The 26,886-nt window shown below is 44.7% G+C and overlaps 1 protein-coding gene across 2 annotated transcripts in view; it reads left to right on the top strand.

Annotated features, from left to right (window-relative positions):
• Positions 1 to 26,886, top strand: part of LOC142584949 (DCC-interacting protein 13-alpha-like) — a 60,808-nt gene that overhangs the window by 18,916 nt on the left and 15,006 nt on the right. For both annotated transcript variants that reach the window (XM_075695317.1, XM_075695316.1), the window contains exons 10-17: positions 3,968 to 4,052; positions 4,172 to 4,269; positions 8,161 to 8,290; positions 9,310 to 9,386; positions 10,836 to 10,970; positions 13,602 to 13,729; positions 24,246 to 24,354; positions 26,039 to 26,125. In XM_075695317.1, the coding sequence (XP_075551432.1) occupies positions 3,968 to 4,052; positions 4,172 to 4,269; positions 8,161 to 8,290; positions 9,310 to 9,386; positions 10,836 to 10,970; positions 13,602 to 13,729; positions 24,246 to 24,354; positions 26,039 to 26,125 (849 nt within the window). The remainder of the gene's footprint in view (positions 1 to 3,967; positions 4,053 to 4,171; positions 4,270 to 8,160; positions 8,291 to 9,309; positions 9,387 to 10,835; positions 10,971 to 13,601; positions 13,730 to 24,245; positions 24,355 to 26,038; positions 26,126 to 26,886) is intronic.

Raw genomic sequence — 26,886 nt, 5'->3', positions numbered from 1 at the left:
GTATTAAAATATTGCAAGATGAGGTAAGAATAGCTTTATTACCCTTTTAAATATAATATTGCATTTTACAAAGCTGCTACAGGTTAAATAGGCACTCACTATAGTTAATGTACTCAGGTAATGTCAGGTAATGCTCTCAGTCAGGTAAGATGCTCGTTCCAGATTATCGTGAAGGAAAATTAACTGCTCAACATGTTCAGAAAGTAAACGCTCTCTACGCACTGTGACAACATTTCCACCGGTAGAAAAGACTTTTACTAGGAACTGAAGTGGCAGGGATGTCCAAGTACTTCTGGGCGAGTGCACTTAAAAGCGGTTACTTGAAGCAGCCGATGGACTGCCGCCACTCACAAGGATTCTTGCCCATTTCCTGAAGAGGCTTTTCCGCATAGTCTGTAACTTCCCTCTCAGGGTCAGATGCCAAATGTGTCTTCTCCTTGTTCATCACTAGATCGTCAAAAGCATTCCATACATTGGATGTCACCAGTAGACAGGAAGTCGACACTCGTACGGCAGTGTCCCCACTGGGTTCCAAGTAAGTTGCCTGGAGCTCCCTTGTCACAAGGTCTTTCAGCCAGATCATCAGACCAGATGCCTGATGAACTGTGGCCTTAAAACGCTGATCAAGAAACATGGTCAGGCTGGCCACTTCGTCAAATTTGCACTCCGCAAAACGGGTCTTGATACATTTTGCAAGATTGTTAGCAAACCCTGAGTTGCCTTTGCAACCTTCAAGGCAATGCAGTATTCCAAAAATAATTGGAATTTGACATGACAAGGAGGGATACTTTTCAGCACTTAAGATCACATTTGCGTCAAATAAAGGTATCTGTGCTCGTGTCCAAAGTGGTGAGCTCAAGTGTGATGGACTCTTTGACTTCAAGGAGCCTCAAGCTCCTTCAAGGAGCATGAGGTACTGACTGTTCCATCTTGTGTCAACATCCTGCACAACATAGAGTACGTCTTTGTTCAACTGCCTCTGCAGATCATTCAGTCTTCTCTGTGCACTAAGGCTATACATGTAGTGTCCTACAATCGCTTTCGCCTTCTTGCAGAGTCTGTTGATTGCCGAAGTACACGACAGCACATCGCTGATCACCAGCTGCAGAGTATGCGCAAAGCAGGCTCGCTGGATCCATGGCAGTCTCCTGGCTGCCGCACAGATATTGCGTTCGTTGTCCGTCACGATGTACTTCACGCACTCGATTGGTATGTCCCAGTCGGTGCGTAGCTGCTCCAGTGAGGCAGCTATGTTCACAGCCGTATGACTATCCGGCATATGTCGCGTGTTCAAAGTGAACTTTTTCATCTCGAACTTCACCGAAAGAAAATGACACGTGAGGCTTATAAAGCCCTCGTTGGCACATGACGTCCAGATATCGCTTGTAAAAGCGAGAGTGCTTGTTCCTTGTTCAAGTGCTTTTCGCAGATCGTGTCGTACGTTTGGTCTTGTTTCGTCGTACAGGCGCAGGACGAGCACATGCGACAGTATTTGGAGCCGGCAGACTGTAGCACGGTACAGCTGCTTTGATCACTGCTTTGAAGCCCCGGTTTTCTACAAAGCTGTAAGGAAGAAGATCTAAGGCGACCATTTCTGCCACTGTCTGGTTAAGTTCGCTTTGTTTCTTCTGAGACAACGGCTGCTGTCTCTGCTGTAGTATATCGTGCAGTGTCGGTTGATTCTTCAATTGCGTGTTTGCGGCGGCGTCTTTTTTGTATTCTTCCGTCAACAAAGGGTGCTGTTTCATGTGATTTTGAAGAGTAGTAGTCGTTCCCGTTGGCGTTTGTAGAACCCATTCGCACGACTTGCACCGAGCTGTCGACGGCGAGAGTCTTGTGTAGTACTGCAAAAGAAGGCTTCTTCCAGCTTTCTTTTCTTACTTGCTCGGTAGCTCGTCTTCTGCAGTTGATGCCATTCTCAGAGAACACGCTTGAACGAGGGCTGTATCAGCACTCAGATAGTTACAAATAGCGCAGCTGCGAATTTAGCATGGTTGGCATTTGCCTCAGAGAGCAGCAGCGCAGCACGTAGCAAAGAGCCAGCGACCACCTCACAACAGCGGGAACACAAGGTGGGAGTTGTCGATGGCGATACAATGCTCTCCTCGTTCATATATTATCTTCTTTTTAATTTCCAAACATCTAAAGATTGTCCAGGTAACATTTTCTAGATGCATATTTTATATCGTTACGAAAGAGCCCTGGAATAAAGCTGGTAAAAAAGAAACCGAGCTGATCATGTGTCATGGGCCTGATGCGGATAGACTGGAACAGAGCATACAGATAATGAGCGTATTGTGCAAAGTTCTCAGTGAATAAACATGTTCTTAGGAGAATGCGGAGCAAGCATAATTCGTTAATTGCTCAATTATTTGCAGTCTGTTCGAATATTTGCCGTTTCCACTGTTATTTGGCCGTCCTATAATATTCGGGAATTTCCGAATATGCATTTCTCGAATCAAATACGCTTCAAATAAGGAAAATATTCGATTCGTATTCGAAATTTCTAATATTCGCACACCCCTAATCAAAATGAATCGCTTTCTCATTCAGATTTGTTATTTTCAATTGCCCGATAAAAAAGAAAATTCTGCAGCCCCTTTTCGTGTAAAACAAAAAAATCGATCAGTGACTTTACTTATTTGCATATAGGGTTGAATTTCAGTACAACAAAATTTCGATATAACGAAGCAAATTGCAGATTTTACCTACTTCGTTACATCAAGGTTTAACTGTACATCGCTTAGTGCATACCTGATTCACATTCCCCCGCCAACTACTTACTAACGAGGTTTTACTGCATGGGCCACTAGTAATGTACCGCTCTACAATGACGAAAAAGATCCCTTAAATTTCTCTGATGCTGAGAGGAATTGAACCCACATCGCAAGGGTTCCTCAAGGGCAGTAACCCGGCACATTAGCAGGCTGCGCCACAAATGTGCCTGGTATGTGCCACTTTCAATGAACGCTTTTCACGCCAAGGCTTTAGCAAGCTGTGCCATGAGGTCACAGAGTACGTGCTGCTCTTTAATGAGCCTGTCACCAACTTGGATCCCCGAGTATGCGCCACTGAGGGCACAGCAAGCGAGGGAGCAAGTCTCACCATTCGCAGGCGCCAGTGCGCCACACTTCTCGTCTTGAAGGCCATGTGCACACTTCGTGGAAGTGCCACTACATGACACAGCATGTCCGTAAAGAAGGGTAAGAAAGGAGCCTGGTTGCCGCATAACACATTTCTCACCGTTTGCACACACCAGCGTGACATGCATTTCAGAGGCCACATGCAGGCTTCGGGGCTGCGGCGCTAGATGGTACTAAGTGTTCTTAGAGAAGGTGAATGAGTAGTCCCACTGCAGGACACGCCCCACAGACAACTCATTTTGACGGTGGCAGTACGTTGTGTCAATAGATTGATTCAATGCTAATGCATTACCGTTGACAGTCATTGGGAGTTGGTTTCAATCAATTTTTTTTTATATCATTCTCCTGAGCAAAAATATTTGGTTAGATTCCAAAAAATATAAATGCAGAGCTTGCCTTTTTTTTTTTTTGCTTAAGATTTCTGTTCATAAATGGTACAATTCTTTTCCTCTAGTTCTGCTCTTTCTCTTATCATCTGTTGAATGGGATGGCTGATTCCAGGAATGATAATACTAGTTACGCAGGTGCTTGCAAACAGTACTGCACTTGTAGCACTTAAACTACGCTGCTAACAAGGAAGGGAAAACAAAGATGTAGCTTGTTAAATCACTGCAACACTTGTGGACTGCCTTTTAATAGGTGTAATTTAACTAGTCTTGGCCACAGATTACCGCAATAGATTGCTGCAATTTGTCACACTGCAAGGAGGCTATGTGGTGAATTATGTTGTTCACTTCCACTACAAGTCACTAAACTTGGTTCAAAAAGTGTGATCTATCTAGTGTAACCTCACCCTTTAAGTTTGCTGCATACTATCTGTGCAGGAAGATTGCGGGCATGGTAAGCCGCTGGGACCGAGCATACTTCTACACCCTTGGATGCCACCTCATGCACATTCCACGGGGGGAGGTGAGTTTCCCTTGAGCAACACTTTTGATGCACACGTACGTCACGTGCATGCATACATGCACACACACGTAAACTGCTACACGTCATACATGTGTGGCATCTTTTCACTCTGTGCCCAGAGCGTTGGCAGCGCGGTGATGGAGATCGACCGGGGTAGCGTGGCACACGCCCTGGATGAAGACCGCCGCAACGTCTTCCAGATCAGCAACGGCAAAAAGTAGGTCCACGCCCCTGCCACTCTTCCCTTTGCAACTCTCTCTTGTGACCTCTCAAATTCAATTCACTTCAGTTTCAATTTTATTTTCGTCGTCTTACAGTATGCAGTGCAAATCAGTGTTGCTAGCAGCTGAGATAGATAGATTCATGGAGAACTTATCTGAAAAATCTGGAGGTCTTAATGAGAAATGTGTAAACAAATTTGATCCCTTTTGCTCAAAGTTCACTTAATCCGACACACTAGTGCTTTTTATAAATGCCTAGTATTTTTCGCAACTGAATCAGCAGAGCGGTAGATGCTGAAACCGTCTTTCAAGATAATTTGAATGCTGGTTGGGGGTTTACGTAATGGTCACAAATGCACTATATGGCTTGAAGGCAATGTCGCAAAGTAATAGGAGACCCTCCGACTAACAAGTCTGCAACTGTATCCTGTATCTGAAGTATGCGCAGGCATGCAATGCCTATCTATTTGAATACTGTCTCTAGTGGTGGAACTATATTGTGAATGTAGTATCGTCGAACCTACATATAACAACATTCAAGTGCCACGAAAATTCCATTGTTATAACTGGGTGGCATGAAAAAATCAAAATAGGGGGATGGCAGAGCACATGTGAAAAAATATATAGGCGGGGAAGCTAGTGCCCCTCCCCACCACCTTCCTCCACCCGGCTGCTGATTGCGTCGCTCATTTAACTGCTTCCTGGGTGGGCGGATGAGATTAAGAAGTTTGCAGGGACAACATGGCCACAATTAGTACATGACCGGGGTTGTTGGAGAAGTATGGGAGAGGCCTTTGCCCTGCAGTGGGCGTAACCAGGCTGATGATGATGGGTGCTCGGATCACCTGTAACAAGCCGCGGCTGTTGGCGTTAAAGAATAGCACTGCTATAACTGGAAAGAGGTGTCACGGGTGGCAAGCAATATGCGTGCGAGCACCACCGAGGCATCGCTTTGGTGGCTCCAAAAGGGGCCTTTTAAAAATTGCGAGAGAAATCAACTTGAGAAATCCAGAAGAAATGCTGAGGAGAGATCGCCGCAAGCATCTCGTCACATACTTCTCACTGGCTTGCATGAGAAAAGCCTATGTCTGTCAGCCATGCATGCTTTACGCGAAGCTTGGCGGTATCCTTCTCCAAGGCATCCAAGTGCTTTGCATAGTGCAGCAGAAGGTTCCTCGCGAGAACGAAGCCCCGGAGAGACTGAATAATTTCCTGGGCCTCCTGTGAGGACACCGTTGGAGCAGCCTGCTCTACCGCTTTACCGCTGCCGTAGTCGCCGTCGCCATCTCATGCAAGCACGTTCACGACGATCGTCTCATCGGTTAGGAGCATTTAGTTTCCAAATCTATAGCCGTGCGCTTTCTTTTCACCGGCAATGTCATGCATTGGTGATGATCAGCGGGTGGATCAGCCATCTTCCGTTTCGGCAGCGAGTCAAGCGAAGCTGAGAAACCGCGTGGCCAGGAACGACTTCGACGCAACCAACAAAGGCAAACGCGAGTGATTAAGCTGTTCATAGAACTGCACTGAATGAAAAGCCAGCATGAGCCAGCGAACAACATGCGAGCAATCTGCTTGCAGCACAGTTGGCGCGGTCCATTCATGTTTTGGACGGTGGGGCGGCGTAGAGCTATGGGCACAGCCCATTCGTGTTCGGAGGGGTAGAAGGGTGACGGGAGAGAGCCGTGCGGAGATGGCTGGAAAATGAGCATGCGGCAGCTGTTGGAGCAGCAGCCCATCGTGCAGTGGCTCAAATTTCTCGTTTTATTTTTTTCTTTTCGAGGATTTCGCATTTCACTAGCTTTCGGCTTGGAAACCCAGCAGCCAGACTTCATTGTTATAACCGATAATGCGGCGTCTGGGCATTGTAGTAAGCGGGTCATTTCACCATGGAAAACATACAACAGTCGACGGTGCAGCAGGTTCTCATCGTTATAACCGATATATTGTTAAAACCGGTATCATAACCGAAGCAGATATTTAACATGCAATACTGTCAGTTTCTGCAGATCTTTTCCTGCATGAGGGCTCCCCTATTGGTACAGATCAAGATGTTCTGCCTCGCATTAGTTCTGCATATATTTGTTTTTTCATTTGCAACCTCTCTTCCTAGTTCATCATTTGCATCATCTCTATTTTTTCACCTTCCAATGTCTTGATATAAAAAGGGATGTCAGTGTAATTTGTTCATACTACTTGTTTTCACATTCAGAAATGTCCAGGAACTAAAGAGCACTCAGGCCGTGCTGTGCACATATTGTACTGTGCATTAAGAACATGATTTATCCTTTGCCCATGTTATTCAAATACAAGAAATGTCTACATTCTGGCCCAATGCAACAATGGAACGTGAATGCTGTCGCTCCTACGGACACGTGTGGTGCTAGTCTCGTGAAATCTTATGCAAGTGAAAGTATCTCTGAAAGTGATCACCTCATAATACTGCCCCGGTCACTGTCGAGAACAGATATAGTTGACTGAGAAACTCTCTTTGTTCTTTATTTCTTTTCTTCTTTGTGCAAAAGTGCGCAGTCATAGATGAGTTGTAAAAAAATTGCTGCATCAAGTTCACAACTTTGTAACTGTGCAGTGAAAACAGGTAGCATTATTTTGGGAGAAAGCAGCCGCTATTTACAGAATGGAGTAAAAACTTGACTTCATCAGTCTAGTGTACTCAAAGTGCTTACTTGGTCTATCCTAGCTTTTGAAAAGTCCTTTTCAGAAACTAGTATTTTCTAGAGCCACATGAAATACACTGAACTCTGCTTATTTGGAGGCATCGTGAAAGGAAAGTGATCTATTCATCATTAAGTAGAACACAGGAGTCTTAAGGTGTCATTGTCCTCTTCTTTCTTTCTTTTTTGAAGCATCGGTGGTTGCTAATATTACCAGAATGCTGCTAGAAAGGACGTAACTGACCTTTGCTTCAGTTTTCACACATTCTTTGCCAAAGCCATCAGTCCAAGCATGAATGGTTAACAAGTGGGGAGGTTTCAGATCTCTGAAATTAATCCAGAGCCCCCCCCCCCCCCCCCCCCAACTATGACGTCTCAAAGCCAACATGTGGCTTTGACATGTTAAACTTCAGAATTAAATAGCAATCGAAGGCAATAAAAGATAAGGATTTGTCCAAATTATTGTGCATGTTAATTGAATAACTTGAACTTGACCAGTCAGCACGCATGTGCCTGACCTCTTTGGTGACCCCGACAGCGACCTCTTTAGTGGCAGCATGTGTCTCAGAGGAGCTTAGGGGACATTGAATGCGTTGCAAGCATCTTATTCAATTCGACCCACCGAATAATTCGGTCAAGTTCGTCGCTCCTGTCAGGGTCGAACTAACGGAAGTCAACTGTGGGTACGAAATGATTATGCTACTGCAACATGCCACGCAGGAACCACTCTGCACTTACCTTTTCACACATGTATATACATTTGGAGGTGATATAAAATGTATCTGCCAGTGGAATCTTTGCTCCTTCCCAGAATGTTGATTCCCTTGAAGTAGCAGGTTCAACAGTATGCAGGCAAGTGGGAAATACTATTGTTTTTTATTGAAATTTCATGCTCTCTTGTACGATCATTGACATAGCGTCCAGCTTTTCTGATATATTGTGGCATGTTGTAGTGATGCAATCATTTTGTACGTATTTCACAGTTTTATTGTTTTGTTTTTTTTTTCTCATAGCAAATGTGTGCTGCCTCGCTGTGCAAGTGTAGTAACGTGTTTGTGTTGACGAGTCTGGCTGAAATAAAATTAGCTGAAAGGCTGTGCTAGTCCATGTCTCGGCCCTCTTGTTCTTGTCTGTTTTTCGCAGTATCTGTTTCCTAAGCATTACGAACCAACTAGCCCGACAGCAAGCTTTATTTCATATTTTGTACCGTAGGTCGGTGGTGCTTCAGGCATTGAGTGAGCCAGAACGGGATGAGTGGATCACCACAGTGATGAATGTTGCTGCCGAATGCTACCCGGGTGGCAGATCACACTCTGTTCCCAAAGAGGCACCAACAGCCAAGGTATGGAGGGCTGCAGTCGTGAATTCTTTGCCCTGTGGGATGACATTATAGTGGAAAAAGATTCTACAGCTCTGGGGAAGTTGGCGGACTGGCAGAATCTCATCTAAATGAAATGAATCGCTTAGAAAACATAACAGTTGCTGATCAAGATAAAATAATTATAGATGACCTCACACCGTTCCTGTTCCCCCTTCATCATGAACAGTGCTTCCATGTGGGCACCTAAACATAGTTCCTTTATAATTTCTTGCAAGGGGCGATTCTTTTTTTTTTATTTTTTCACTCTACAGCTCTTGTAGCACTTATGCAGTGGCACCAGTGTTTTTTGTTAGGAGAAGTTGTATGCGCTATCACATCGAAATGAAGTACAATTACTAGAGCACCAACTAGATGACACATTCCCCTTTCCCTTTTTGTTTGTGTGTGGGACGCTGGTGCCATTCATTCACAGGTGCCTTGCTTTTGAGGCTGGACCATACCTAGCTCCTGGTTATGCCATGATCACATCACACAATTTCAAGCTGTTACATGCACAAAGCACTGCACTTTAATTTTAATGTTTGCATTTCCTTTTGGCATTGTAATGCACCTATCGTGCACATTAAAAGCCTTTTTTTATAGCGTGGAACCTAGGCACAAAGAAACGAACTGCAAACAAACCGTTAGCTAGCCATTATTTTATGTTTGCGAATATATCGCCAATTTTCGTTCTGTGTTGTGTCAAATATGAACCTTGACTGCTGGGTTTACGGTAGATAACCTGCCCTCCCCCCCTCCCCCCCCCCAAAATAAAAAATGCACTTGCATATGGAGTGAGCCGGTCAAGGGGCTTGCAACAGCTAGGTTGTTTGAACACCACTGAACTAGAGCAATAGATGAAGGACACTAGGTTTCTGCTGAAAGACAACTGAAGAAATTATACGTACTTACTGGGACAGAAAAAGAGCGATGTGTTGTTGGACTATTTTCCAGCGTTCCTACATTTACCCTTGCCAACCTGTCTCGTACCTACGACGCAGACGGAGAGAACCCCGTCGCTACCCAATGCAGCAGCACCCGGTTCTATGCCTGCTGCTGCTGCTCAGAGTCAAGAACGGTAAGTGTCAAGTCACATAACTGCAGAGTGGTCAGTGTAATGCCTTGAACTTAATTTTGAGAAGTACAGCGTGACATTTTTAAACTTTTCATATCTTGTTTTAAATGAAAGTCCTCGAAACCCTAGAGAATAATATTGGCAAGCTTGAGAGTGTCCTGAACAATTTACTACAGTTGCTCTTGTACAACACTTTCAATTTAATTTCCCAGGAAATGTGTGTGTCGGGATGTCACAACTCATAATGTGGTCTCATGAGAGCAGAACATCACGACGTCTTGGCACTTGCTTTGGCTAGCTCATTTGTCTGGTATGCTGCTACTCGTTGCATGGCTCAATGTAGCAGCATACCAGATGACCAAGCAAGCCGGAGCAAGTGCCAAAATGTCGCAGTGTTCCGCTCCCTCCACAGTCCTTCTCTCCACCACGCACCACTCTCCACATTGCCTCTTCACAATCCCACCACTGCAGCATCGAAACACACCCCACTCCACAAAAAAAGCCTTGCTTTAAAAAAATGTGGAAATAAACCTGTGGGCTTAGATTTCAATGCATGGTGCACAACCCAAGCACGTCAAATACGGTAAACCCTCATTTATTCGAACTACGATATATCGAAATATTGCCTAACTCAAAACTTTTTCCGGGCTCAGTGTCCACGTATATTTAACGTCTCATCTCGAAATTATTTTGCACTGCTGAAGCATATCTAGAAATCTTGAGTGTGAAAATGTCAGAAAAAAAGGTCGCTACCCAAAGGTTTCCATGCTTTGTGTGCCACTGCAATATCGTCAAAAAGTGACAGGGCTGCAAAGTTTGTTGCAAATTCCACTTGATTTTGTGCCACTCTTATCTCCTTACTCTATGCCACTCTTTTACACTGCCGGCATGAGCGTTGTTCACAAGCACACTGGCATTCCCGCACGGATGTTGTGCGGAGATTGCTAGCATATGCTGCAAGCTCTACTAAAACACTTTAATTAAGGCGGACTGTCACTGTAACCCAACTGAGCCACTTTCACAATAAATTCACTTTGCTAGGCTTTGGACACCTCAATGCCTAAATTCAAGAGCATTTGCTTGGCTCTTTGCGAGGATCCATCAAACTTAACAGCATACGGTTTAGTTTCGTTTCGTTGTGACCTGCTGTGGATGGCTTAGTGGCTATGGCTTTCTGTTGTTGAGCGTGCAATCACGGGACCGATTCCTAGCTGCAACGGCCACATTCCGACTAGCGCAGACTGTGAAAAGGCTATTGGACTTATACATACTTAAGTGCACATGAAAAAAACCCTGTGTTATTGAAGTTCACCTGTAGGTGCCCCTCCCCCCCCCCTTTCCCTTGGCATCTTCATGGCGTCCTCATGGCATCCCTCATGGCCTATGTGTTGGTTTGGGATGTAAAAACTCGTACTTTGATTTTGTTTGATGTTCTTGCTGTTGTCTATGCAGGAAAACGGCACGGCCAAGGCCAGTAACGCAACAGGACATGAAGGAACTGGCAAACACGCCCATTCAGTTCGACATGTTCTCCCCATCCGAGGACAAGGTTTCGTCTGGGCACTCGCCAAAAGATGGACCTGCTGTGTGCGTACGAGAAAAATCTTTGTTCTGCTGCTTGTTGAAATGCTGTGTGTTGATTGTCAGCCATTTGTGGCAAGAAATGTACCGGTGTTGTGTTGTGTCACATTTATGTCTACGCCGCTCGGGGAAAATGCCCAGTCCGCCTGCATTAACTTGAGTACTGGACAAGCCGAAACTCTCCAGTATTGGTGGTTTACATTCACTGGCAATCATGTCATGCAGTTTGTTCTGCATTTCTGCGGCAGTAGGTAAAAATTATCGATTGAATGAGTTAGTTGAACCATAATGACGAAAAATAGTGCAACACACAAGGGCAAGAAAGTATCTCGACACGAGCACAGACATGAGCACATCTGCGCTCGTGCCTGATTTGTTCCTTGTGAGTCGCAATGTTCTTCGTCAGCATGAAATATAGCAGCTCGCCCCCCATTCCGCACTTCTAATTTGGAACTATGTACGTAATGGACGCCGCAAGAGTTCAAAAGGCAACAGGATGTGTGGGCTGGAGGAGTCAGTATCTTTTCCATACATAGGCTTGGGACAAAACGATTCTCCTTTCTGTTCTCTTTTCTTAATTCTCCCTAACCTTTCTTTGGCTTCATTATACGTTGACTTCATATGGTTTTAAAGGCCAACTGCAACGAAATTTCGGACTGCATGAAAAGCCTAGTTTAAGATGATGTACTTGTAGAGAAGCCTCCATGCAAACTTTTACATATGAAGTCGAAGTGTCGCAAGAAGCTTGCAAGAAATAGCCATTCTTGATACCAACGAAAAAAATACCACCGCTGTGTGAATATTCAAAACTTTCAAATAACAAATCAAGTACAGCTCTGACCACTTATAACGTAAGCGCTTAGAGTGCAAGACCAAATATAATGCGATCTCTTCTGACTCCCGTTTATCTTCCCATAGAACTCACTGTATAAGCATACCGCTTGTAGTGAAACCACACGAGATGAAATATTGGTTATAACGTGGTTACCGGAAATTCCCGCAGACAAGCGATGCAGGAGTACACTTCTCAATGAGGTGTGCCGGCCAAGGGGACAGTGACGAGCGGGACGCAGAGGAAGAGGAGGAGATGCAGCACAAGCAAACAAACTAGGCATGAAGAGAAGAAAATATCACAGTTTCGTCATAAGGGCAAAGCAATGAATGCGATAGCAGCATGTTAGAAATAACACACTAAGTGTAAGAAAACTCGGAGCTGTAGTGACAGTATGATTTGAAGTAAACGTGAGCTAAGTAAAAACAAGCTGTTGCGCTAGGGGTCCTCTGTTTGAATCCTGCCATCGGACAGTTTTACTTATGTTTATTAATTAAAGCCAGTGCCTTTTTTAGCAACTTACCACCACATTTCTGTATCAGGTATGTTTCAAACCTCTTTCCTAGGCCGATCCCGGAGGTAATGTACAGCTGCGCCAATAAAATTACATGATTTTCAGGTCAGAGCTCAGATATTGTTGAACACTTCTAATATTTGAGTCTGAAAAGATTTAAGACAAAAGGCATGCGCTGCCGGTGTTTTGTTTCATGGCATTAGTTTGTAGGCTGCCACTGAGGAATAATTTTGTCAAGAATGTAAGACCTGGCCTGAGCAACTTTAGTGATAGAATCGTGTGGCAGTATAACCCGCATATACTGTATGTCATATAGCATGGCATGGCATGGCTTATGTCATACATTTGCCTGACTATATACGGAACCTCATGGCGACGTCAAAAATACGCTTGGAGTGTCCATATAATTGTTATCGCAATAAAAAAATATGAGGCGGCAGTATGCCGACACGGCACGCACACCGGAGTTACCTAGGTAATGAAGAAGGATAAGTCTTTTGCTCTGGCCGCTTGTCAGCAGCAAGCGTTCCACACCGAACGTGTGCGCGTTGTTGTTCTTTGGCTCTTCACTTCGTAAATATAGTTGGCGACCAATATTTTTGGATACGGACAGGGTTTAAAAAGATGTCTGAATTATCGGGCAGGCCAGAAAAGCTATTTTCAACGGTAAAGTAATTTTGTTGTTTTTTTACAATGCCAGCACCAAGAAAAGATCGGTTTATGCCACAAGTGCGTTTCGTATTGGCTCGTTGCAGTGTGCGTGATCGCGAAGTGCAGATGCTACGAAAGACTGCAAAAATGCAACATAGCAGCCACGAAAACAAAGCCAGGAACTAATCAATGAAATTCCACTTTAGTCACAAAACAACACGAAGCACACTGTGTTGCTCAGGGAATCAAACTTTTTCGGCTAAACTGCCCTCATGCGCACTCACTAATGAGTCCTGAGTATACAAATAAGCTTATTCACTCCAAATGCTCCGTTTGGGCTTTTAAAAACCAACACTTCATTACTTGCTAATTTTGCTATGTAATGACTGAAACTTGCTAACACTGTGAAAATACTAGGATGTGTAGATTTTTTTATTTTCCTAATGGTGAAAACGACTTCTCATTATTCAAAAACTATTCAGAATGTATACTTGTTTCATTTTGATTTGGCTCTGACACTATTCAATTCGTATTTGATTCGGTCTCTGAAATTACTGTTCACATACCCTTGGCCATTTTCATGCAAATAAGATGCTAACTAGCCCACTAGCCCTCAATGCTTTGTCTTCATCTGGTGCAGGCGGATCAACCCTTTTGACCAGTGCGGTTCTTCTATCACAATGGAGTCGGCCAAGGATGCGTCGTGCTCCTTCTGGGAGGCCTTCACCGTGCGATTCCTCGGCTCCATGCAAGTGCCCTGTGACAGAGGTGGGTGTGGCGGGGCATCTCGCAGGCTGCTGCAGAAACTAAAGCTGCGTCATTTTATGTCTCGAGCCGTGCTCAGAACGCCCAGCTCGTCGCAGCTTGCCTGGCTTCATCAGAAGATTGAACCTCGGCTCTCTCTGGTCTCAGTGTCAGTCGGGAGAAACCATGGCCGATTCCAAGTGCCCTCACCTCCAAAGTAACTTCCTGGCCCTTGGGAGCCTTGAGAGCCTCGCATGGCTTCACAAAAAGTGGCTGATATTTCTTTGCATTATTTGCCAGGTATCTTGTACCGAAATCTCATGTACAGGTGTGGCATATCACAGTACATCTTGTTTGACAACTACAACAGCACCTGTAGCTAAGTGGTACAAACCATTTAATACTAGGGGTGTGCGAGTACCCAAATATTTCCAAATCAAATTGAATAGAGGGCGTTCAAATAATTCGATTCGCTAATGAAATATCTACTGTTAAATTTTCCAAATATTCAGTATATTCAATTCGTGCAGCACCACATGTCGCTTGAGCACTGCGGAGCCCTTCTTGCTCGATGCCACCCAGGCAAGCGTTTCACTTCGTTTTCGGCGCAAAAGGATCGCCGAGAGTGCCACGGATAGGCCGCTGTGAGCGCTCTCCCAAGTTGACCCGATGCCCACCTCAGTCGGTACAAAGTTCATCCGGGTCGTCAGGACCACTCAAAATGATAATGCGAGACGTGGACAGAGGGAATGACAACGTAGGCAGCGCATATTTTAAGTGCAAAAGCATGTGCAAAGATCAGGCTGATTAGGCGTCGAAAGGCGCGCAGATCATTTTGCATACGTGGTGACAAAGTTACTGCCATTTCAACATCCCATTAGCCTAAATGTCACGAATGATTTTGGGACCGATCACTGATGGGACACCCATATGAGCATATTAGCGGCAAGCATTCCGTGATGGCTTGCGGCCCATTACCACATTGACCAGCGATGAATTTTCATCACGACCACGCTGCCTAGGCCTAATAGGCGCTGCTACATAAGGCGTCGGCAATTAAAGTAATGATTTGGTGCCGAATTGATGCAAATCTATTCACAGCAGCCACGTGACACTCTGAAGGTCAATAAACCACCTTGTAAACGAAAGCAAGCGCAGGGCATGGCAACAAAGTTGTTCACAACCGTCATTTTTGCAAGACATTGTATGACAGCCTCCCGTTCCCAACGCCATTCGTAGACTAACATTGATCTCTTTTTGTAGCTTCAAGCAACCTGTCACAAGACTTGCTTTGGATTTATACAGCGGGTGCATGCATGCATTTGTGTAGACAGCAAATGAATAAGGCAGTGATGAAAATTCGCTGCTGGCCGATGTAGAAGTGTGTGACAGTCGCACGAACTTGCCATGGCCTTCCAGATTTTAGATTCTTTGACAGGTGGCAAATCACGGCAAACCTGACAAGGAGTCGGTGCCGGCTACGCGCGGAGCGGTTAACAAGTCGCATGATGCGCGGCTCTTCTGTCATGCAGATTGGCCTTCAGATAATTCACCTGCAGTAAAGTTGTAATAGCTCTTCTGTATTTTGCAAAAAAACTGGAAAGCAAAACTTTCTATGCAATAAAGGATTGCAGCAAAACGCAGGTCTGCAAATAAACTGAAAACCTCATTGGTATTAGTACACTGGAAAGTCACCAATTCATCAGTTCCAGTAGAATAAAGCTCTTGATTGTATTCAGCAGAAATTCTATTGATAAAATAATATTCTCCAGACCTTCATATAAGAGACCAGAGCTGTCATCAGTGCTGGCATACTAATTTGACGTTTCCTTTAATAAGAGTAGATTGATCATACTGTTTATCTTGACTTCTACATGCATAAGTTACTGATAGCTTGCTACATTCTTGTTATGCGATGCTAGGAGACTCCCAAGCATGCACAGCACCACATTTTCTTGCTAAATATTTGTAGCATTCAAGTTTGTGAAGATTTCTCTGAGATTCGATATTCTCCTTCTTTATTTGATTTGATTTAAAATCTACTATTCAATATTTCCATACATAGTCCTACTCAACCCAGATGGCTCTCAAGTCCCCGATCATCAATGCAGCAATGCCATGAGTGTAAGCATTTATGCGGACTTCATCTTCATCTGTACAAAGTCATCATCAATCATCGGCTCGTGTTCGTTTTTGCATCGGTGCCATTTTTCCTTCTTGGAATAAAGCGTCGTCTCGACCGTGGTATTTCATGAGTTCTTTTTTTTTTTTTTTTTTCGAGTTTCACTCGGGAACCTAACCAAGTGAGATCTCCCTTACCGCTCCTCAACCTCACACACATGCCACCCATAACAACTATAGTAGAAGGTATAGCCAAGCTTATCGGTGACCTGAAGACTTCAAGTACGCCTGTCCCCGATAACATACCTGTTAAACTCCGAAAAGGAACCAAATCAACTTCCAATGCCATATTGCAAATTAATTTCGATCAATCCATCACCACCAGCCGGATTCCCAAAGGCTGGAAGATCAGCCATGTCATTCCAATATACAAATGTGGCAGCCATTCCGATCCATCAAATTATCACCCCATTTCTCTGACATGCATAGCTTGTAAACTCTTAGAACATATTATACAGTAGGACCTCATTCATACGTTTTGGAACAAAATGTGAGAAAAACACGTATTAACCAGGAAAACGCACGATCCAAAGTAACTAAAAAATTTTGACAGACTCAACTATTGTTGGCATCTATGTAATACTAAGCATCGTACGGATCATTACGGCATGAGATGCTGACGCGCGTCGAGCTGGTGGTGCGTCGAGCTGCCCTAGACGTATTTTGTTGTTTTCTTATTGCGTGTTGTTTTCGAGGGTGATGAGAAACTGAAACGAAATCGAGCTTGTAGGCGACACCGGATGCCGTCGAAGCAAAACATGATGCCCGCATTGTGCCGCCTGTAGCAGGGAACAGCGGTGCATTTGGATTAGCGCTCTATGCACCACACACTTTAAAACAGATGTGTGAAGACGCTTATTGCAATATATTTGGCAGCGATAGCTGTGAATGTGGCTTGCGATGACTTCGGAAAAGATTGTCTGGCACCAAAATGAGAAACTGAGTGCACAGCAGAGCTTTTACATGAGACGGTGCAGGCAAGTCTTGTGATCGCAGTCTGGTGACGTACTGTCAACAATAGTGCAAAATATTGTTGCTTTCCGGTAACAATGAACCGGTAAAAAAAGAGTGCAACCCTATTGGGTCATTTATTTGTGTTCTCGATTGTGAATGTTGGCGCCGGGAAAACATACGTAATGGGATCGTATCAACAAGGTTCTATTGTATATTGCCATGTAGCTTCCGATCTAGGTGACCACTCGTTCTTCTTTCCTAACCAACATGGTTTCCAGCGAGGTCTTTCATGTGAAACACAACTTTTCGAGTTCACCACGGACATTCACCAAAATCTTGATTGTGGCTTCCAAATAGACGTTATCTATCTCGACTTCTCAAAAGCATTTGATTGTGTATTCCATTGTCTACTATTAAGCAAGCTTTCTTGCCTCAGTCTTGACCCTTTATCTTACCATGGATCCATTGCATTCTTTATCATTGGTCACAGTACACAGTCACTGACAACCACAGCTTGGCTATTAAGACCATGCAATCCAGCGTTCCTCAAGGTTCGGTCCTTGGTCCCCTGTAGTATTTAATTTTTTATTAATGACCTCCCTAACGACTTATAATCCTCAGTTAGTTTATTTGCAGGTGACTGCATCCTGTACCTGTGCATAACTTTGGAAACTGGTCATTCATCGGTGCAAGACGACCTCAACAATATAACTAACTGGTTCTCACGTTGGCTTATAGTACTTAACACTTCAATATGTAAATTTATGCATATCTCTTACACGAAAAAGCAGCATTTACCCATATTCCCTAAATTCAGTGGTCCTTTCACCCAGTCAATGTCACCCACTCCTATTCGCAAGCTTGCCTATGAAACTTTCATCTGCACTAAACTCGAATATGCATCATCAGACTTACTTGATTAACAAATTCGAACCTATACAGAATTGGGCTGCGCAATTTATAACTTCGAAATACGATTGGCACGCAAGTATCAGCAGCATTAAATCTAACCTCCCGGCCTTGTCAACTCGCCACGCCATTGCACAACTGTCTTTTTCACAGTCTCTACTACAATTTTCCCCATTCGCATAACACACTTCTTTTCCCTCCTTGTCACACTTCCTGTCGACTTTTCAACAGCTTAAGCATACAGCGTCTTCATGGAACTACCACTGCATTTCATAAATCTTTCCTGCCCATCACAGTATAGCACTGGAACAAGCTGCTGTAAACAGTAGTTAATGAGCACGATGTCCCAAAATTTAGGCGATTACTGGCAGTCCATTTTCAAACATAATCACCTTGCTCACACTTGTGCCCAGTCTTATTTTCTTTCTTACTTTCTTATATATTTTATTTTATTTATTCATTTTTATGGCCTTTAACATCCATACCAGTTTTGTTGTGACTACTCTGTATTTCTATTTTTTAACCCCCCCCCCTCTTATGTAATACCTCAAAAGGGGCCTTTAAGGGTTAAGTGATGATGATGATGCCTGTCTTCTCACACAATGAAGGCATCTTTGTGTTTATTTAGAGACACTGATCTCAATGACACATTTTAGTCAAGGGCTAAGTATTGTGTTTTGTGTATGTTATGTATCAGTTGTTGTGATCTTTGCATATAATTTTGTTTTTCATCATACCCATATGGAGTAGCATGCTAGGCATGCTGCCAGGCACCTCTCTCCAGTATTCAGTAAAGAGCCTTCCTCTCTCTCGCTCTCTAATAAACTCTTGTGTGCTAGTTCATGACATCAAGGCTGCCAAAGTGAAGGCTATTGCTACGCAATGAGTGAGACGCATAAGGCAAACTGAGAGGCTTGATTTTAATCTGATTAGCATATTTAGGACACTTCATGCACTTTCTGGGATGTTTCTGTCTTTGTTTCTATGGTATGGTATGAAGAACTTTATTGGGTCCTGAAGGTCAACCCTACGTTGACACAGGCCGCTCCCATGTTGGGACTGTCAGGCCGAGCCCTTCAGCCACATCACGGGCCTTCTGGACTACTCATAATTGGTTAGAGAGTGATTCGCTGTGTAGCATTTGCCACCACCATTCTTGTTCCTTGTCACAGTCTGTGAAGACTGCAGGGCACTGCCAAAGCATGTGGTCAAGAGTAATGATGCCATTGCACTTATTACAGTTGGTTTGAGTTTCCTTCTCCGGATAGATCCTGTTAATAAAATCCGGACTTGGGTATGTTCTTGTCTGTAGCAAACGTAATGTAACCGCTTGGGCTCTGCAAAGCTTACCATGTGGCAATGGGTATTCCCTTCTGCTTAAATAATAATGCTTCGTGATTTCGTGATATGTTAATAATCGATTCCTGTGTTCCCTGGGTGAAGTGTAAGTTGCTCGGTCTTGAAGAGCACAGCTAGAAAGTCCTCGTGCTGCTTCATTTGCCACCTCATTGAGGTTTCTCCGAGCTACGTCCACCACCCCCAGATGTGCAGGAGAGCAGCGGATTTCAATCCTCTCACTGTTGACCTTCTCTAGTAATTTTGTTGCTATCCATGTCACATATCCGTTGGTAAAGTTGCATATGGCTGTTCTAGAGTTGCTGTAAATATGTGTCCACTGATTAGCCCGGATGGCTAAGGCGATTGCTACTTGTTCTGCTACTGTTGGGTCCTTGGTATAGACGGTGATGGCATCCCGTATGTTACCTTTAGTGTCTACAACAACAGAGGTATACGCATCCTTATTTTTAACCCAGGCAGCATCAACGAACACCGCCTGCTGCTTATGTTGATCTATGTCTTGAAGGAGTGCCTTCACCCTTGCTTTCTGTCTCTCTAGGTTATGTGTCGGGTGCATGTTCCTAGGGAACGGGGTCGTCTTTATTGTTTCTCTTAGTCCCGCTTGCAATTGTGTTAATAATTTTCCTTCGTTGGTGTGGTTGTTAATTTCTACGCCAATTTCTTCAAGTAGCGCCCTCCCAGGTCGTGTCCCCATTAGTCCCTCTTGGTGGGCCACCTGTTGAGCCTCAGCTATCTCTTTTAGTGTGTTATGCAGCCCTAGGCGCAATAAGCTATCATTGGCCGTGCTGATGGGAAGTCCTAGTGCAGTCTTTATAAGTCGTCTGATTAAAGCGTTTAGCTTGTTGTTATCAGCCTGTGTCCATTGTAGCATGCCAGCCACGTACGAGAAGTGGCAAAAAAGCGAATGCATGTACCAGTCTTATGGCACTGTCTTCTCTTAGCCGCTTATGCTTGTTGGTAACTCTACGCAGAAGCCTAATGACTTCTTCTGACTTGTTAGAGATGTGTTGTATCATCCTGCAATTAGATCCATTTGCTTTCAGGAGAAGTCCTAGCACTCTAATAGTCTCCACCTGCCTGATTGGTTCTCCATTCTTGGCGTATATGTCAATGCGGGGTTCTTCCTCTGAGATATATCCGTTCGGCTTGCGCCCACGCTTACTGCTCCGTAGTGCCAGTAGTTCTGATTTTTTAGCAGAGCAGTTCAGTCCCATACCCTCAAGTGTTTCCACCACATAAATGCTTTCCTGTAGTTTGGTCTCTGTTCGTCCCATATTACCTTCGGCACTTCAGATTGTTACATCATCTGCATATATAGCAAAGTGGATACCCTCAATCTGCGCGAGACCTCGAGCCACTTTTGACATTGCCAAATTAAATAACATGAGAGATAGGACAGACCCTTGTGGTGTCCCACGATTCCCAAGTTCCAGAGTTGTCGATTGGAGTTCGCCTAACCTAAGACAAGCAGAACGGCCACTGAGAAAGGCTTTGACTATATTGTGCAATCGTTTACCCAATCCCACCTCCGAGAAGATATCCAATATGGCCCTGTGCTTGATGCGATCAAAGGCCTTTTCTACATCTAGGCCTAGAAGAGCTCTCGTATGCTGCGGGCTAGCAAGAGTAAGGTGATGTTTGATTAAAAGCATTGCATCTTGAGTCGAAAGTCCTAATAAGCCTCTAATAATTTTCCCGCCCAACTTGGGTCATTGAGTGTGAGGCATTGGGTAGGTGCCGCTCTTCAATTAGCCCCTTTAACACCTACTAGGGTCAAAGGGGTTAAGGAGGAGTTAATGAGGAGTTAATGCATAACTTTTACTGGCTTCAAGGGCTCAAATCACCACAGGCACGTCAGGAATGGCTCTGAAGGCCTGCCAGTACACTAATTAGACATACCAGTGCTCGTACTGTGACAGGAGACGGCGGGTGCACACGTGTATAATTAAGGAATACATACTGCATCATGTGACAATCGCCCCTTCCCACTCCTTGTATGCTTCACTGCGTAACACTGCTGTACTGAGACGAACCTGACTTGGGAACCTGCATTGTGCAACGAGTCGTGCTTTCCGAGCTTCGAAGCCATTGAAAACGATTACAGAGGCGGGGTTGGTGCCACTGATAACAGCGACGAATTGTTCTAATGAGAAAAGTTGCAGTTTCGCCTGAAAGGCGAAGCATCGATTGTGATAGCAAATTAGTGGACAGCAGTACAAAGTAAAGATAGTAGTTTTATGTAAACGTAGGCATGCGAACTAAATTAACAAGCATGGTGTCATGCGTGCACAGGCAAACATGAACACATCTGACTCAATGACCGCGGAAACTCGCTGTCGAAATGCTGGAGCAAGGAAGCATGGCAGCAGCAGCAAGCAAATTGACTTTCATGTTGCGTCTTGCATCAACACAAACTAAGGCGCGAAATCGCAGCGCATGGCAGTCTCTGTCGCCCTCGCAGATGGCTTTCATGATATGAAATATTCCGTGTGCAAGATTGAATCGCGATTGCCGGCTCACCCTCGCACACTTTCATCGCACATACAGCATGCAGCATACAGCAACGATTTTAAAACAAAAGCTTTACTGGCTTAGTCGAGCGAGTTTCGCTGTACATGACAGTTTGACCTTGAAGTGAAGAAGTGATACCACGTGACTTGCCGCAGATGCAGCTGTGCACCGGCCGCCACCACTGCACCGACCGCCACCTCGCCAGCTGTGTCCGCGTGACTCACAGATTTCTTGAAAGGGAGACAGCGCTGCTCTCTCTGCCACTTAGCAGTTTCTCGCTATAGCCGGGCCTGTGCTTCAGTTCAGCCGTTGTGTGATGGAAGGAGGGAGCGAGGACGCTGGTCCATCTGTGCCAAAGTTGTCCGCGTGGTCCCAGTGGCGAACACGGCAAACTGTGTCGGACCATCCTGCAGATGTCGCTTGGCTTGCTAATGAGTTACAAGCGGAAACCTGAGTATGAGCGCACAAAGCGACAGGCTGAAATGAGTGAAGAACGGGAACTTCGGTGAGCTAAGCATAGGGAGAAGGATGCAGAAAGACGACAGTGATGAGACCAAGCCTTGAAAAACAATGCAAACAATGCAAAACATGTGGTTGTCTATATGAAACTAACCCAGCTTGGCAACGCAGCATAACCAAGTATAACAAGCTTTCGCTTGCATAACCGAGCCTAGTCGAGCTAAGCTGTAGCCATTTTATTGCCATTGGTCTTCATACGGAACCTCACGGCGGCGATAATGGCAAAAATGCACCTGGAGGGGCCATATAATTACTATCGCAGTAAAACACGGCAATGAAAAGCAGGAAGCTTGATAGCGAACGTTGCAGCACCTAGGCCTAGCGTTGCCGCGGTGGTAGCTGCGGCTTCCAGCAGATATGCCTGCAAGGGCACCTGTTCGAGCAGCGAGATAATAAAAATGGTGGTGGCTCTGGCTTTGATAACACTGTTTCAAATCTGCAGTCATGGCAAAAAGTCCAGAAAATCAGATCCCCACGCACATCACCACGAAAGGCGACGCGCTCCCAAACCTAAACGAGACGACGCACCGGGCAACGCGAGACATGACTCGCTGCGCCAAACAGGGCAACGCCTCTCGCACGATAGCGAACACTCCTTGTGAAAATGCCAGAAGGATATACCCACCGCTGAGTCCCAAATTGAACAGGAGGCAGGCCGTCGCCTGGAGGCAGCTCCAGACGAACACCTGCCCTAACCCATTCCATCTGAAACGTATCTTCCCAGATAAGCATCAGAACGACTCACGCAAATTGTTCCAGGAAGGACCAGCAACACCCAAACACATGCTGTATGAGTGCTATGTAGTTATAGAAAGGATGGCAGTTGCTCCGAAGACCCTGTCGTCGAAGTGGGCCGCCATTCTGCACAGCTCAGACCTCGGCATCCAGACATGGGCAGTCCAGCAAGCCCTCGAGGCAGCGTTGAGGCAGGGCCTTGACATTCCACTGCGGGAAACCTGAGCCTAGGTCGCGTTAAACCTTGCCGGACGTACAGTAAAGTTGTATCCATCCATCCATTCTGATGCACTGGCTATATGGGATACATGGCAATGCCGCGAGGGCATTCGAATTATCGGGCATGTCCAACAAATCAGCTGTCCGGAAAATCGGTCGTTAAATGTATATTCAGACACATGTCAAAAGTGGACTTTACAGTGGTGATACTAGAGGGCTCAACATATCCAGCAAGTTGTACAATAGAGAGCAAAGCTGCGTACGTGCTCATATATGACATGTTTCAGCAGTGGCAGTATGGTGTGTCGCTACATTGGTTCGGTGCTAGTCGCATTAGTGCCAACATTCACCAGGAGATGGTTTCTGTCAATATTTTTTTTGCCTACTGCATATGAAGCAAACAATGCAATGAAACCAGGGAAAGCGTAAAAGAAATTGCCTTTTTAAGCATGCTGCTGGAAAGCTTGAGTGACTGAACATTTCCTCAGTGCGCTGGTTGATTAATTGCAAGAATTTAGGCAATTTAATATTGTATACATATTTAGAAGTTAGCTTCATGCAGAACCAAGGGCACAGAGTGGTATGTGCAGTCAGCCAAAATAGTTTACAGGACATGAGTTCCATGACAAATGTGAATTTCTGCTCCATTAATAAGGCATAGCAATTCTCATTTAATGGATCACTGTGTAGGTCACAAAGGCTTGATGTACACATAGAAACATTGAATTCAAGTCTATGTGCCCAGGCATGGTGGGGGTTCTAATTTTTCACAAATGCTGTGGCCTGTGTCCTGTAAACTTTTTTGGCAGACTGTACAATCAACCGCGCCTTTTCTCCCTTCCTCTTTGAACTCTGCATTGTTGTCTATTTGTGCATTCAGTTCGAATAGTGTATGCCACTTCACTGTTTCCCGTCTATTGAAGTGCCCCATGTTTGGTGTGGGGGAGCTCATCCCAGAAAATCAAACGGCCACTTACCTTGCTCACTTTCGCATATAATTTTCCTGTTTGCTTTTGTGGCGACTGTCATTTTCGTGAAATAACAAGGAAAAAATTGTCAACAAGCCTTTGCTGCAAAGTTTGGCACTTCACCTTTGTCGTGGCCCCGCTTTGAGACCGTACCCGACATGTTTGGGCGGTCCATCTTCCTGCAGGAGACCAGCTGGTCTGCGAGACCATGCGCCTGATCCTGGCTGCCCGCATGGCACACAACGTCTTCAAGATGGCCGAGTCACACATGGTGGTCAGCCAGAAGGAACTGAGGTCAGTTGCTGCTGGCCAGCTGCAACCAGCCGTCACTGCATTTTGCAGGCTGGTTGAACGGTTTCTGCGAGTTACAGCTGCACATCTGCATTACCTGTGGGGCAACGCCTGAGCGATCTACAAGTGGCAAAAAGGTTCACAGGAAGGTGGAGACAATGCATACCTGCCAACTCTCCCTAATTTTTGTAAAGTATACGAATTTGGGCTATTTTTAAAACTTTAGGAATGCTCAGTCACTATTATGAAAAGGAATTTCTGTTCACAAAAATGCTTTGCTTGTCAATCTGAACCTTCTATTGTAAGTCTCCTGATGACGAAAGGATAAAAGCAGGGCACTTGCTTTGAGCAAGTTTCTATGGACAAGTTCCTGAAGAAGGTGAAATTAACAATAGCAATGTTGCTTAGAAAGTCACTGTGATAAAAAAAAATTGTGCTGCTTATCAGTCTTCGCTGTTCCTTCAAGGTTTGCTGCTGCTGCTTGTGTGCTGCGCTTCATCAACATCGTTGTTGATGAAGTTCATAGGTATCCCTCAATATCCCTCAACCTTTTAATGGCAAGCTCCTCACGAGTTGTAATGTTCACAAGTTGCCAGGTATGTTTATCGAAAAGTCAATTGCCCACTTGGAGTTGCCAACATTGATTTGTTGGATTACTTTTTTAGCTATCCTGTGCATGCTAATGGAATGCTAAAATAGCATGTGGAGTTGAAGTAGACTAGTAGGCTACAGGTCTGCAAAACCAGCCTTAGCAGAAGCTTAGTAAGCCAAAACAGACAAAGAAATACATGTGGCAGCGCTACCTTGAAATTTCATGACTAGATCAATTTTGATTATGCTAGGAGAATGCCAGCAAACTTGAGAGTAGGAAAAAATTGAGAGCCTCTCAATTTTTTCCTACTCTCAAGTTTGCTGGCATTCTCCTAGCATAACCATGTACCAACTAGCCCAACAGGCCACTCTCGTCAATTTTGAATGCATGCTGAGGAAAGATTACTTGATTATTAATAAAAAGTGATTACATTATAAACACGTGAGTAAGCAATGGCTCAGCCCAGAGCTTTTGGGGATTTCTTTTCTGCATAGAATGGCCCAAGATGTACTAAAATGTCGTGGTATCTGTGATGTTGTCTGTGCCAAGGTTTGAGCACAAAATTTTTAAAATCTGCAGATGTTGGGAATTCCTATGGCTCTAAACTCATTTACTGTGACAACAGCAGGTCCTCACAGCAGGTGCCTTCTTCTGAAGAACAACTTCTTTGCGATGCAGACGACATCAACATTGTGATGTTGTCCCATGATGTTGTTGAAGGTGGTAGACAAAGTTTCTTTTTTTCCTTTACCATAGGCATGAGCGAAGGATGAGGGTGCCTGACAACTGGACAGTGATAACTATGGTGGTCATCATCAGCATTACGGGAAGAAAGGATGAACATACAAACTCAACAATTCCAGCTTGAAGCTTTAATCTTTTGTTGCAGTAAAGGGGGAAAAAAAACATTTGTCCTTTAGGTATTTTCCATAATCAGCCTTTTCCCATCACAGGAGAGTACATAGAAGTGTGAAAGAATGACCTTGCAATCTGAATTGATTCTTTGTTTCTCTTTGCCATCAGTTTAAGAAAATAACTCCCTGGCACTGTCCACTGTAACAAGGCAGTCCTTTCTTTATTTTTTGCATTTTGCAGGGTTTTAGATCCTTCCCATCAGGCCGTGCGTGCCTGCTTCCCATTGGCTGATGTGTCCTTTTGGACAGTCCACAAGGAGAACAACAGGCAAGTGGCTTAGTTCACTGTAGTGCTAAAGAGTTTGCTGTGTACAGTCAAAGGGAGGCTGAGGAGTTTTCCAGAAAAAATGAGTGAAGAACTGCAAGTAATGGTCTTCAACCCTCCGAATTTGAATATCGCATCGAAATTGAGCGAAAGAAAGCGCAAACACATTTTATTTCGACAAAAAGTGCAGCAGCAGACTCGGGCACCTCGCGCGCCTCGGGATGTCAACATTGGTGTTCGTCCGGACCGGCTGCTGCCGCCACACATGAAGCATGGTGCAAGGTGGTTTGGCACTGTGGTTTGGTGAAACGGTAATGGTAAATTTCGAGAGCTTGCATTTCTCTGAGGAGTTCAGCGTTGCTCCCTACATGTATACGTAGTCGGCCTCTCCAAGAAGCAAAAGATGCTGGTAGCAAGCAGTACTTTCGACGCGAACGAAAGCGAAGTGTTAGCATCTCCTTGTGTTAGAAATGTTCTTTGGGGAGTATGTTTTTTGCAAAGCTGTATTCAGCGATCCAGTGAGTTCGTTTCCGGGCAAACAACTGTACTGTTATGTTCCTGCATGCCTCCTCGTGGAGCGTAAGGAAGGATGCGATCGTCAGCATTTGTGTGCTGCCCCAAAGCTGTCGGCAATCTACACAGACAGTTTACATGCGGGAAAAGTTTTGCAGCTCTTGTAACACGTGTAGTGGCCTTCATCAGCGTGCCATCTGGATGCTACTCGTAACCGGAGCCGTAAAGGTGGCGAATTCCGTCAGCTACGT

This window comes from Dermacentor variabilis, chromosome 6 (genome assembly GCF_050947875.1).
Source record: "Dermacentor variabilis isolate Ectoservices chromosome 6, ASM5094787v1, whole genome shotgun sequence".
NCBI lineage: Eukaryota > Metazoa > Arthropoda > Arachnida > Ixodida > Ixodidae > Dermacentor > Dermacentor variabilis.
This window is presented reverse-complemented; position numbering and strand designations above follow the sequence as displayed.